At 31.5% G+C, this 13297-nt stretch overlaps 1 protein-coding gene across 3 annotated transcripts in view; it reads left to right on the top strand.

Annotated features, from left to right (window-relative positions):
• LOC135130455 (protein vestigial) overlaps positions 1 to 13297 on the top strand; it is a 135059-nt gene that overhangs the window by 53660 nt on the left and 68102 nt on the right. For 2 of the 3 annotated variants that reach the window (XM_064057841.1, XM_064057838.1), the window contains exon 2: positions 4288 to 4531. In XM_064057841.1, coding sequence (XP_063913911.1) covers positions 4288 to 4531 — 244 coding nt within the window. The remainder of the gene's footprint in view (positions 1 to 4287; positions 4532 to 13297) is intronic. The other variant, XM_064057839.1, reaches the window with a different exon arrangement.

Genomic DNA, 13297 nt, shown 5'->3' with positions numbered 1-13297 from the left:
TACTTACCTTCGACCCATTTTTTGATATCACAATTTTTCGTTTTTCCCTATTCTTCTATTTTACAATTTTTTTTAAATCACAATTTTTCGTTCTTACATTTTCCATTTTTCACCGTTTCGGTTTCATTTTTCGTTTTTCCAATTTTTCAATTTTCGACTTTCAAATTTTTCTTTTTTTCAGTCTCTTAATTTTTCATTTTCCTGATTTTTTAAGTTTCCTTTATTTTTTTTAATGTTTCTTTCGATTTTATAATTTTGGGGTTATTCAATTTTTCAAATTTTTAATCTTTGGTTTATCAGTTTTTGGAGTTTCCAAATTTAAAATTTTTCAATTTTGCAATTTTTTAATTTTTTGGTTTTTCAATTGTTCGTTTCTTCAATTTTTCCAGTTCTTGATTTCCAATTTTTAGATTTTTCAAAGTTTTCACTTTATACTTTTAAGTTTTTTCAGTTTTGATTTTTCAGTTTTACAATTTTGCAATTTTTTCGGAAAGTTGAAAAACTGAAAATCAAAAAACTGTGAAAAATTTAAACCCTAATAAACGAAAAAAACCAAATCGAAACCATGGAAAATCGAAACATCAAAATTGTCGAGTCGAAAAACTGTAACATATAAATAACCAAAAACTAAAAAATGGGAAAAATTGAAAAATCGAAAACGTGGAAAATCAAAAAATTGCAAATCGAAGACCTGAAGTAACGACAAATTGAAACATTGGAAAGAAGAAAAAATGAATCAAAGCGAAAAAGTGTAAAATCGAAGAGATGAAAAATCGAATGAGTGAAAGTTTTAAAGTCCATTAATTGAAAAATGGAAAAATTTAAAGTGTTTTTTTTAATTTATAATTATGTTTACATATTTAAAATAAAAATTAAAAAAATTGACAATTTTCACGTTGAAAAAGAAAAATTATCAGGACATTGAAAAACCAAAAAATTGAAAAAAGAAATAAAATAAAAAACTGAAATGAAAAATTTTAAAATGAAAACTGAAAGAGTTGCATATCGTAAAATTGAAGAAACAAAAAAAAAATGAAAAATTGAAACAAGAAAAAATTATAAAATCGGAATTTGGAAAAATCGAAAAAGTGAAAAATTTAAACTTAGAATCTCGAAAAATTGATAAGCTAAAGAATTTAAGCCACTGGTTTTTACAATTTTTATAATTTTTTAAAGAAACGAGATTTGTTGGGCTGTACTTCAGGAGCAAGGGAAGTTCAGTTTAAACAATCTATTGATCCCCTCGAAAACATTGGTGACGTCATCTCAAAGTTTTGTTGACTATAAATCGAATAATGCATGTAATTATTTATAAAAAAATAATAACAGAAGAAGATATTAAAAACAAAACTAAAAGGAAAAAAGAAATATGAAAAATTATTTAAATAAATCAAAACGCAACAGAATTATAAAAAGTACAAAAAACAAAGATTAATCATTAAAGGAAAAATTGAAGAAAAACAGATCTTACTTAGCATGGGAACATTTTGGTGTTTGAAATCCAAGATTATGTAATTAATAGATGGCAAGAATACTGTGATAACCCAAGCATCGCACCTAAATTAGAACAAATTCCAAACCCCGCGTTGCGACAGCGGCGCGAAGGGCATCGTAGAAGTCTAAGGATGCAGCCAACTAGATAGTTTGATTCACTAGGGTTGAAAATCCAGTTTTATAGGTAAACATTCACTTGAAAACGACAAGGAGCGAAAAGTTCTCCGTCGCGCCAGGCGATCCCGTCCGTTTACTTCGGTTAGAGTTAAAAACTTCGGAATTTTGACAACAGCAAAATAAGTGTTATATTAGAAGAAAGGAACCAAGCAAAACTAAATTTTACCACACTCTATCAAGAATTTCATACAACAATAACAGTTTACATGAGATACATTATGCATTAATTCAAGTTAATAATGAATTCAAAATAATACTTCGGGAATAAATGTTCAAATTCAAGCTACAAGAAAATAACATATTAAGATTAGAAAATCACTAATAAACTGATATTGCTCTAATTACGCTCGAAACTGCGAACTGTGGCGTCGAATGCGATTCATTTTTCGTACAAAAAAGCTTACAAGACCTTACCAGAAGGAAATGACCTGTTTTAATTGTTTATAAGTATAATATTTTACTAACTATTGTAGGTCATGATAGCTATTATTAATTTTCAAGACGTTTCAATTCTCTTATACTATAACACAAAGAAAATAAAAAATTGGGAGCACAGGATTTGTCATAATTTAAGCACCCATTCAACCCGAAAATCCCATTTTTTCACATGTCAAGTGAACGTTGTCCCTCGAATTTTGATAATTAGCCACGGCGTGTGAAATATGTTCAAAAGCTAACTTCTGGTTTCAGAGAACGTTATTAATGCACAGTGTCGGACGATATTGATGAGGTACTGAAAACCAACAAGTAGAGAGCAATTTAGTTAATATCTTGCGCAACACGCAACCGTTACAGGATCTAAATCATCTGATAGATGGCAATATTCAAATGTATCGATAGCTCCTTTTGGTCCCGTAAATTAATAAAAAATTCTGGCGCCCATTTCTCCATAAATCTTCCGTTTAATAAACACCTCATACCTTTCACACCTAATTTCATTGGTGAAATTCTTGCGCCAAATTCCTGGATTATCATGCGATTCCAAAAGATCATCACTTCATGTCGATCCCAAAAATAATATTTATTTGTGTCCCAGGGCTACGCATTCATAAGTAGTCGGAAAGCGGATATCAATGTGATCAGTCTAATTGGTGCCGCCAAAGCAGCAATCAAAATTAAAATGAAGCGTTTTGCACAAAAATCCATTAAAATATTTACGCCTGACATTTAACCTGAACAATTTTCATTAAAAATAAGTTGGTAGCCTTGTTTGAAATTCATTAAATTAGTTACATTGCCACCAATCATTCAGTGTACACTTAGTATTGATCGAAAACGTCTCTGTAAATTATGTGTCGATGACAGCATAATTTCGTCATCCTGTATATTAAGTATAAGGTAACGTGCTTACGTAACCTACTTACGATACACTCCTTGGGGTTTAATGCAAGTTTTTTTATCGCGGTTATTTTGACGTAGAATTTTTTATCTGTTAATTAGAAGGAAAAATGCACCGATTAAACTACCTGGAATAATTCGATAAATATTTCGCTTATCGGAAATTGCCGAGACTTACTAAGGTAATTGGAATTAATCATATTCGTTTAGTTGAGGCGATAAGTTAACAGAACGTGTTTTGACTCGGTAGATCGACATAGTCGAAATAGAGTACTTAATAAAATAAACTAACGACTAATATTTAAAAATTAATTTTTGGAGAAAATTGTCACAAAGTTCACTCGCACCTGCGTGTTTTGGCACACCTGAATCCTAGTTCTGGGTTGATCGTCGTCAATTATAAATATAATTTATGAATTACAAAATTTAAAATTAATTAGTGAATTTTTTAATTACCCAACGTTGAGGTAAAATATGATAAAAATCTGCTACCGTTTTAAGTGAAAAACACATTTTTGGTTTTTAGGTCAGAAGTAGCAATTAAAATTATAAATGTTGTTTCGTTTCATAATTTATCGCTCAGGTAGACTAGTTAATACATGTATTGCATATTATTGCCCATACGCTATTTTGGATTACCTTACGTGCTGAAGTCGTCCACTTTCTCGTTCGTAAAATCAGTGCTCCTCACACCTACAAGACTGTCTCTACTGAAAAATGGCATCATGAACGTGTAAGACATTAATTTTAAAATAAATATTTCTTAATGTGTGTTTTTCAGCAGCGACATAAATTTAAGGATTGCTAAACGCGAGTAAAATGCAGCAAAAACATGTACGTACATATACATACACACTAAGAAGTTTCGGGTGTGCAGTTGGCTCTAAGTTCCACAATTATATATATAATGGACCGTTTTTATTTCATGGTTGTTTATCCGTGACAAATCATTCTAGACAATCTCGTCGTTCGTTTCTGCAAAAGTTTGATTTATTACGTCCCGTTTTATGAGTATATACTTATGTAAAACACTGTTTTAATATGCAGAAACATGTTGTCTCCAATGTAAAAACAATTAATGCCGACGTGAAAAATATTGCGGCTTTAATATATATTTACAATTTGAAATATGACATCATTATATTTTGTGAAACATCTTGTGTGTCATCGTAAAAGTCTGCTAGATCTAACAAACGTTTAAAAAAAAGTGTACAATTTTGTTTTAGATGCAGTTGTTTTATAAATATTTACACTTATGAATGTTTCTTTGTGTTTCAGTTTAATGTACAGAGGCTTCAAGACGCCCATTCCCTCTCCCAGCCAAGTTCTAGTGGAACGGTTAGCGCTAGTGTCGGAGGGTTGGGGGACTCACACTCGGTTTCGGGACATGGTCTTTACCTTCAGGGCTCGGCACATAGTTCAGGAGGGTCCGTTAGTTCGACAGGGGGCGCTTCGCCTACGAGCCCCCTCAGACCGGGTAAGGAAGAAGATTGCAGTTTGCACGGCAGGAGTAGTACGGAAGGTAAATTTAGATGTAATTAGATGATTTTTAGTACAGTGTATTAAAAAAATTAAAGTAAGAGAAAATAAGCAAAATTTAACTTCCTACACTGCATATATTTTAGAATGAGAAAAGTAGATTGTGAACTGATTTAGATATATCACGATGCTTCTATTACAAATGTTTATGCCTCGGCCGATAGCGAACAAACAAACATGCTTGAGACGGACAGTTTCAGTTTCAAATCAGCATCAGAATTTTCGTTAATGTAAAACTGTCTGATTTCACGTCTTCTAGTCTTTTATGAGTCGTAAGATACAGAAATGCAGGTTTCCCGTTTCTATTTGACGGTGTGTGTTGGAGATATATAACCACCTGTTTCTCAGTATTATTATTATTAGAGATAAAAAAAATAAGTTAAAGTCGTATAGCTCTTTAAGTATGAGACACCTACATTATTTATGTACCAAGGCCGTAAAGAGGAACTTTTTCGGCCGATCTGAAGTTTGAGGCTGAGGTGTAGTCGAGGCCTACACACCAGATGAGACCGAAAAAGTTCTCTTTGGCCGTGGTGCATACAACATTTTTTAGGTGACCACATGTAAAAATTCCTAGTTGAGTTTGAAAAACTAATTGTGAAACATTAGTTTATTGAAAAACAACATAAAATTTAAAAATGTAACAATATTGAACAATAATTTATGTTTTTGAGGTTCAAAAACTTGATTTTCTTGTTGGACCAAACCGTGAAGGATTTGCCACAAAATCGGAAGTCTACTTTAACTTTCAATTAAGAGAATGTACAAGAAAGTTTAAAATATACGATCCTTCATGCTTCAGTACTCTTTATAATCGTGACAAATAGATATCTCATCTTATTGTTAAGGGACATAATTTGGTAGGATATAAGAAGAATTCCGCTGGCTAAAGAAAACGTAAGGTTAGCAGAAATGACACTTCAGTTCAAAAAAGTAATTTTGGCAGTTGAGTCCGAAAAAGTAACACTTTACGGCCGCAAATAGAGTCGTACATTAACTCTTTTTATATTGGTCGACTAAAAAATTATTTTCAGCTTGACAGTCTTTTGTTTTTGAGGCATAGCACACAACTATTTTTTTTTAAATATATATTTTGATTTTTTTAGCAATTCAAGCGTTTACAAAAAAAGCAACAATGTCATTTTTAAGATCTGTGTTACAATATTTTATGGAGAAATAAAAAAAACGCACTTTGTTTATAAAAAAAATCTAAAACGTTATAATTTTCAAACATCGATATTTCAGCTTTTTTTCCTGTAGCTAATAAGATGCAGAGAAGATAAAACAGAGTGTTCTACTATAAAAAACCGATATCTCGCTATTTGAAAATTTTAAAAATTATTATTTTTTTATTAACGGTCTGTACGTTAAGACCCAATTGTATTTATACCACAGAAAAGCGTGTATCTGTTGTTTATGTTTCCGCGAAATATTGCAACAGGTTTTAAAAATAATCCTACCTTATTTTCTGAACCCCCCCACAACAATATCTGATGGGAATTTTGAAAATAAACTGTCGTGATTAGGCCTAAGAAGACGTCATCAAGAAGAATACATAAAAACATATAGAGTATTCCATAAGAAAACGAGGTTGAGTGTTACGCCTTAAGTTCAGAACACTCTGTACAGCTGAAAATAGTTTTAGTGCTTAGTGTTCTCAAAGAACCTTTAGTTTTTAGCATGTTTACTTCCGGAGTGTCAATTAAGAAAGTATTGTAATAGGATCCATCCGACGAATGGCTATTTTCAGGTTTTGTCTACGTTTTAAGACCTCTGGAGTCTGAAAAAGTAAACTACAAGACCGATTGTATATGTTAGGAATATTAACTAGAAACACTAATCAAAATTTTTCTGATCTTTCTTTTTTCTTTTTTCTGGATTTGATGACGTTTCCTCCAAATTTTTCATCAGTACTCCTGTATTTGTGGTTAATGAATCCGCCTTGAGTTTTGTTCTCAGGCATTCAAACCTTCACAAAAAAATCCAAATTGTATATTAACCTTTTAAAATAGTACCTATAAGCGGCACGGGATCATATTTCAATGTCAAAACTGTGACTTTTATTATCTATTATTATTATAATTTGTAGAGGTTATTACAGAAAAAAAGTTTTATAATTTTTAAAAAGGAGAATTTGTTGGAATAGGCTTTACCGTAAACCATTTTTTTAGTCGCATTTTTTCCACTTTTTTGTCGACTTTCTTGGGCCATTTTTGCGAGTCTCTTTTTTGGACCTTTTTTATTGTTTTTGTTTGTCGCATTGTTTTTGTCATCCTTTTTTTAACCTTTTTGTTCCATTTATTTCCTTTTTGTCGCATTTTTTCTGCATTATTTATAGATTTTTTAGTGGATTTTTTGGGCCTTTTATTACTTTTTGTAGCTTTTTTGTGTTTTGTTCTGTTGTCTTTTTGTCGCTTTTTTCGTTGTCTATTTTTTTTTCGTTTTTTTCTGTTTTTTGTAGTCTTTATCTGTCCATTTTTGAGACTCCTTTTTGTCGCTTTTTCATGATTTTTGTGTGTCGTCTTTTTTGTCACCTTTTTCTTTATCGTCTTCTTCATTTTTTGTCTCTTTTTTTCCTTTTTTTAACGATTTTTTCGCTACTTTGTAGTATTTTTATTGTATTTTTTGTAACCTTTTAGATGTGTTTTTTGTAGCTCTGTATTGTAATCAAGTCCAACGGGCGACTGGCTACTTTTATATTTTCTCGACGTTTCGTGACCTTTAGAACACGAAAAAATATGTCTCGTGTTTTCGTCTGCCTGTCTGTCTATCTGTTTGCCTTTCTGCCTGTCTGTTTCCGATTTTTATCAAAGTTTGTATGTATGTCATGTAGATGGTAAACCGGTAACGAATATTTCTCTAATCATCCCCACCAGAACATGATGGTATCCCATCAAAATTTTGTACAATAAACCAAGGACGGCTGGGCCAAAATTACAACGTCCACAAACACACTTGACATAGCAAAATAGTTATTTTTAATATTCTCATAATTATCGAAACCAGTTTCTTTATCTCCTTCCATTTGTATCAAATGTATCAAAACTGACATCTACAGATGTAAGCAGAGACCGAAACCAAATCATGACTCATTTAGACGTTTTGTTTACACCGTTGCCATAGCAACCGCACTTCTAGTCGCTGTGTTTGGCTGGAATCGAATAGTGAGCGCTAGTAGTAATTCAATTTTAAATAAAATAATTAATTCGGTTGAATGTTTAATAAAAAATCTAAGCTAATATTTTGTCCATTTTTTCTTAAGAAGAAACTGAAAACATGCTAACTATCCTGTTGTTGAAAGAAAACTTTATGGGTATATTAAAAAAAAAATAGATTAAACCCCACCCACCCGCCCCGATCTCAATTGAGATGAATTTTGCATTCGTTGTTAGACTAAGGAGCGGAGTTTAACTGTAATATCAAAATTTCTCTAGAAAATTCTACTCTTTTGAAAACATATTTTATATGGTAATTTCTTATAGAAAAATGAGGATTTTGCAACTAAGCTCCACCCTTCGACTCACGATGAATAAAAAATTCATCACAATTGAGAAGGGGTGGGTGGGCGGGGCTTATATTTTGTCCATTTTTTCTTAATATACGAAGCATTTTTTCCCAACAAGAAACTAAAAACATGTTAACTATCCTGTTGTTGAAAGAAAATTCTATATACAAACAAAAAAAAAACAAAAGATTAAACCCCACCCACCAGCCCGATCTCAATTGTAATGAATTTTTCATTCGTTGTTAGACCGAGGGGCGGGGTTTAACTGTAATATCAAAATTTCTCTATAAAATTCTACCCTTTTAAAAATATATTTCATATGGTAATTTCTTGTAGAAAAATGATGATTTTGCAACTAAGCTCCACTCTTCAACTCACGATGAATAAAAAATTCATCACAATTGAGAAGGGGTGATTGGGCGGGGCTTAAATTTTGTCCATTTTTTCTTAATATACGAAGTCTTTTTTTCCAATAAGAAACTGAAAACATGTTAATTATCCTGTTGTTGGAAGAACACTTTATATACTAACAAAAAAAAAAAAACAAAAGATTAAACCCCACCCACCCGCCCCGATCTCAATTGTGATGAAAAATTTAGGGAAAGCCACACTCGATCTATTAATAAAAAAAAGTGTTAATGGCAAAACGAAAGATCACGAGCCTTCACTGTAATACATTACTTAAATTATATTATGTCCCGTTTTTTATTCCTTTTTTAGTCCCCTTTTTTTGGTTCCATTTTTGGCAGCTTTTTTTTTCTTTTTTTCTTGGTCGCCGTTTTTTGTTACTTTTTACTGCTTTTTTGTATTCTTTACCCATAGTTTAACAATTCACACAAAGCCTTATTTTTTATCTTAAAAAAATCGAAAAATCAAAATTTGTAATTTGTTTCAGAGACCAGAGACTTTCTGACTTAATGACTTTAGACCAATTTTTTTATATTTCTAATAATTATTGAGATATCGAAAAATCTTTTACCTAAAAAGTACCTTTTTTTTGTACAATATTTTCTAGACTTGAAGTTCAAAATTTCTGCAACTTTTCACTTTTCTAAGAGCAACACCAAAATATCGAAACAAACGGAAAAAAACAATAAGATTTAGTAATAAAATATATTTGAAAAAAAAACTGAAATGTCATTCCTTGAAAACTATAACATTTTGGATTTTTTATTAATACGTAAAAAATACTTTGTTTTATTTACAACACAAAAAACTTGTACCTACCTTTGTTTGTCTGTCTGTAAAATATTGTAACACAGATTTTAAAAGCGATTTTGTTTATTTATTTATTTTTTTGAACTATTGAAATGACTTATCAATGTCCAATTAAAGCGCGTTAAAATATATCAGATATTTTTTTTAATTAAAAAACTCAGCGATATTACGTTGAGCTCCAAATGCGGAACACTCTGTATGGTTAAAAATAATTTTATTTTAGTGAATGCTGCTCAAAGAGCCATACAACTTTAGTTTTTGATTTTTCCTATTTATAATTATAATATTAATTAATCAATGAGATATCGGAGAACTCGTTTTGATTGACTCACTCTCTATACCTATACTTAAATAAAAGTCTGGTTTGACGTTAGCAATGAATCAATTCCTTTCAGATCGTACATTTACTCTAAGATATTTGTTTGTTTGTTTGTTTGTTTGTTTGTTTTATCGTCTGTAAAAACAATATTAGATCATCTCCACATATGCCAAGATAAATGTCACTTGAAATATGTATAGCTTGATGGTTCACTAGACGACATAACCCTGGTTTAGGGAAATATAGAATATTAATCACAGTTTATTCATTCATCCCCTCCGGAAAGTTGGTGACGTCGTAATAAAAAATTATTAAGCAAATTTTTGTTGACAAGTACTCTTTGTCATTTTGACTCTGTTAGTTGTGGCATTCGAACTTTCAAAAGTGATACACAAATTTTGAAAAAACACGTACATCTTGACCTCAAATTATCGGTTAAAATGAATGTGAAACAGATCGAGTCTAATCCATTTTTTGCTTTATTTACGGCCATTGGAAAAGTGACTGACTTTCTAACATATTAAATTTGTTAAATCTGAAATAATTTGCGGGTTATTTCAGACGCGTCGTAATTTTGTGATTGACGTGCCTCTCGCCTGCATATATAAGTTCTGGTTCTTTCCAGTAATATTTTTTTGTACGCATAATCATCTTTTTTTTCCATATCCGTAACAAGAACTCATTAATTATTTATAATTATAAAAATATTAATTGTAATGAATTGAGAAGATTTTCTTTATTCGAACGCCTATGAATTCCGCCGAAGTCGCAGCTAATATGGCCTTGTTTCTATTTAAATTTATACAGAAAATATAATTAAAAAAATTATACAGCAGAATTTTGAATTAAAGTGACCATTCCGATGACTAAAAACTTTTCCTTTAGTACCTCTTATACGAAAACCTGTTCATAGTAAGCTCAGCATTCGTAACTTTTTATGAGGAAAATTAAAAACGTATTATTTAATAAAGCGACAAAAAATAACGAATTAGCGAATATAAAAAAAATACATTGACACCTTCTCATTTAAAAACTGCTTAATTATACGCATTAATAAACTTTCCTGTAGGGTGTATATAATTTGCATTAATGATGGTTTTTGCATCATATAGATGGTCATAAAATATAGAATAAATTTAACACAAAATTCGGCATGTGATAAAAACACCACAAGCTCAAGTCATACGTATCAGAATAAATTTGAGAATTTTACGTTATTAAGAAAGAACTGTTGATCTATAAGGACAAAACAAAATGCGAAAATACAACCTAACGTCCTGTGAAAGAAATGCCCGAGTTATTATTTGCGCATATAATGAACGTATCGTCTGTTTCAAATTTAATATAATATGATCGGATAAAATCGACCTCCTACCTGGAGTTTATAGTTTAGAGCTTCACAGAAACGACTGTTACATGCTTCCTCAACCACTTATCATTTACAGGTGTCCATTTCATTTGTATACAAACTGTTAAAACTTGACTGTGGACAAAAACGTGACGTATTTTCAAGGGACCCGATGTGCCTAAATTTAATTTAATGAAAATGTTTTTTTTTCTTATGTCTTGCAAAACTTGCATCCTTTTATATATTGTTAATAAATATCATACAATGTTTCGTAAGCGAATATAGCATGTGACATAATGTTGTTTCTGAAGATTTTCCTTTGAATAGGTTTATCGTCCGTGTCATAAATCTTTAATTGTTAGATCCAACATTTATGTTTTTATTTGTACCGTCGTCCACGCCAAAGTATTTGATTTCGTGAAGTCGATCCCCAAGATTTTCCGTATCACAATATTTCATGAATATTTAAAGATCGGACGTATAATTTGTCATCGGCGCATTATTACGGCATATCTCAAAAACATTATTTACGAGTCTCTAATAGAGATAACCGCAGGAGTGTGTGTTGTGTTGTCTATAAAAAAACAGTTAACAGCATCTGAATTTTACGCCTGTCACTTTATTGTGAAACCGAAACCTTCCGACAGGGCGGTCGTAACTTAGATTGTTTATTAGGGATTTAAAAATAAGCTTGTGACCAGTTTTAATTAATCAGGACCGTGTAAAAGTCAAGAAGCTATAAAACTGTTATTATAAAATAGTAATATTTTTATTGAGCTATAAAAATTCAATTTTTTTCAGTGCGGCTCGATCGTAACTTTGGTTTTTGATGTTTATAATCTGTTTTTGGTAATTGAATTTGCTTACCAGTGGTGCTTTCGGACATTATATGGTCCTTTTTTCTGAAACGAGATACATGTCGGGGCGGTTATTTATTATCGTTTTCCGCGTTAGTTACGAGGAGGTATTAAAGCAGGTCTGTTCGTGAGGGTTTTAATACGAGAATATATTGCTAGTCCTAGGAGACGTAACAACTATCATTAACAAATCAATTATGCGGTTGGGTACCTCACTTGGTGGTTTCATCGCCTGATTTGGAGAATGATGTGAACGATAAAAAACAGTGTTATCGAAATATGGTTCCATTTTTTTCTTTAATAAAATGTGTAAGTATTTATTTGACCACATAGTGGTTTTTACTGTCCACAGGACAGCTAAGACAAGTTTTGTAATGAATAAGATAATTTTTATGAATTCCTAGTTTTGGTTTCCTGCCGTCCCACAATGTTTCTGTCGTGTATTGACAGCTGCTGTCTTTCCATACTTTAAATTATCGCTGCTTCTGTGTTCACACCACTATGGGGTTGTCTCAGGAACGTAGTAACTACCGACATAACAAATTTTCTACCTGTTGGAATTCATATTGTTGTTCTTTGTCTAATTTTATTATATTTCAAGACCATCTTTTCGTCTAGTTTCTTCAAATTTTACAGTGATTGTTTTCAATGTTCTTATTATTAAGGCAGTGTCGTCTAGTTCAATGGCTTTGCCATTGCGTACATCAAGGTTCAGTTTTCGGACCTATACTGTTTATAATTTATACTGATTTTATAGCATTGAATATAACCGACAAAAGATCACTTTGTCTCAATGCGTTGTTGATTTGGAACCATTTAGACACCATTTTTAAAACACCAATTCTGTCAAATACACGACATCCAGATTTCTATATTTCAGTAATCATAAATATTAGTGCAGCTAAGTTAAAGCAGAGGTGCAACTGAACTAAAAATCATTTATAAGGCAATAAATAGCGATAATACTTATTGTCGAGACTGTTAAGAACATATAATTAACCCCGCCCACCCACCCCGCTTTCATTTCAGTGATTCATTTTATTTAGCGGAAATGGAAATTGGATCTCATACTCAACAGAAATAAAATCGTTGGATTGAGAACAGCCAGGGTGGGTGGAGCTAGTAGTTGCTAAGATAAGAGTGACTGTGGCAAATTACATAAACTGTAAGAAAAGAAAGGGTGGTTGGGCGGGGCTAGTATTTGTTAAGACAACACTGATTTTGGTAGTTGGCTGAATAGTATTAAGAGTAATAACTGGAATGAAGAGTGCGTGGATGGGAGGAGATATTGCTTGTTTATAAAAGACTCTGTACGAAAAAGTTAAACTTAACCCCGCCCACCCACCCGTTTTCTCTTTTTTTTTCTTCTGAACTAAAAAATAGACTTTTAGCAAATAGTATAACAAGAAAATTACGATTCGCGCTTTTTTTTTCTTTTTTTTTTAAAGCCTACGATCTGTTAGTTCCCATTGCCACTTTACAAAAGAACATATAATTATCCC

Source organism: Zophobas morio, unplaced genomic scaffold (genome assembly GCF_036711695.1).
Source record: "Zophobas morio isolate AGI-343-1 ecotype UQ-CSIRO unplaced genomic scaffold, CSIRO_AGI_Zmor_V1 ptg000017l, whole genome shotgun sequence".
In the NCBI taxonomy this organism is placed as follows: domain Eukaryota; kingdom Metazoa; phylum Arthropoda; class Insecta; order Coleoptera; family Tenebrionidae; genus Zophobas; species Zophobas morio.
Note: the sequence above shows the minus strand (reverse complement) of the source record. Positions and strands in the feature narration are given on the sequence as shown.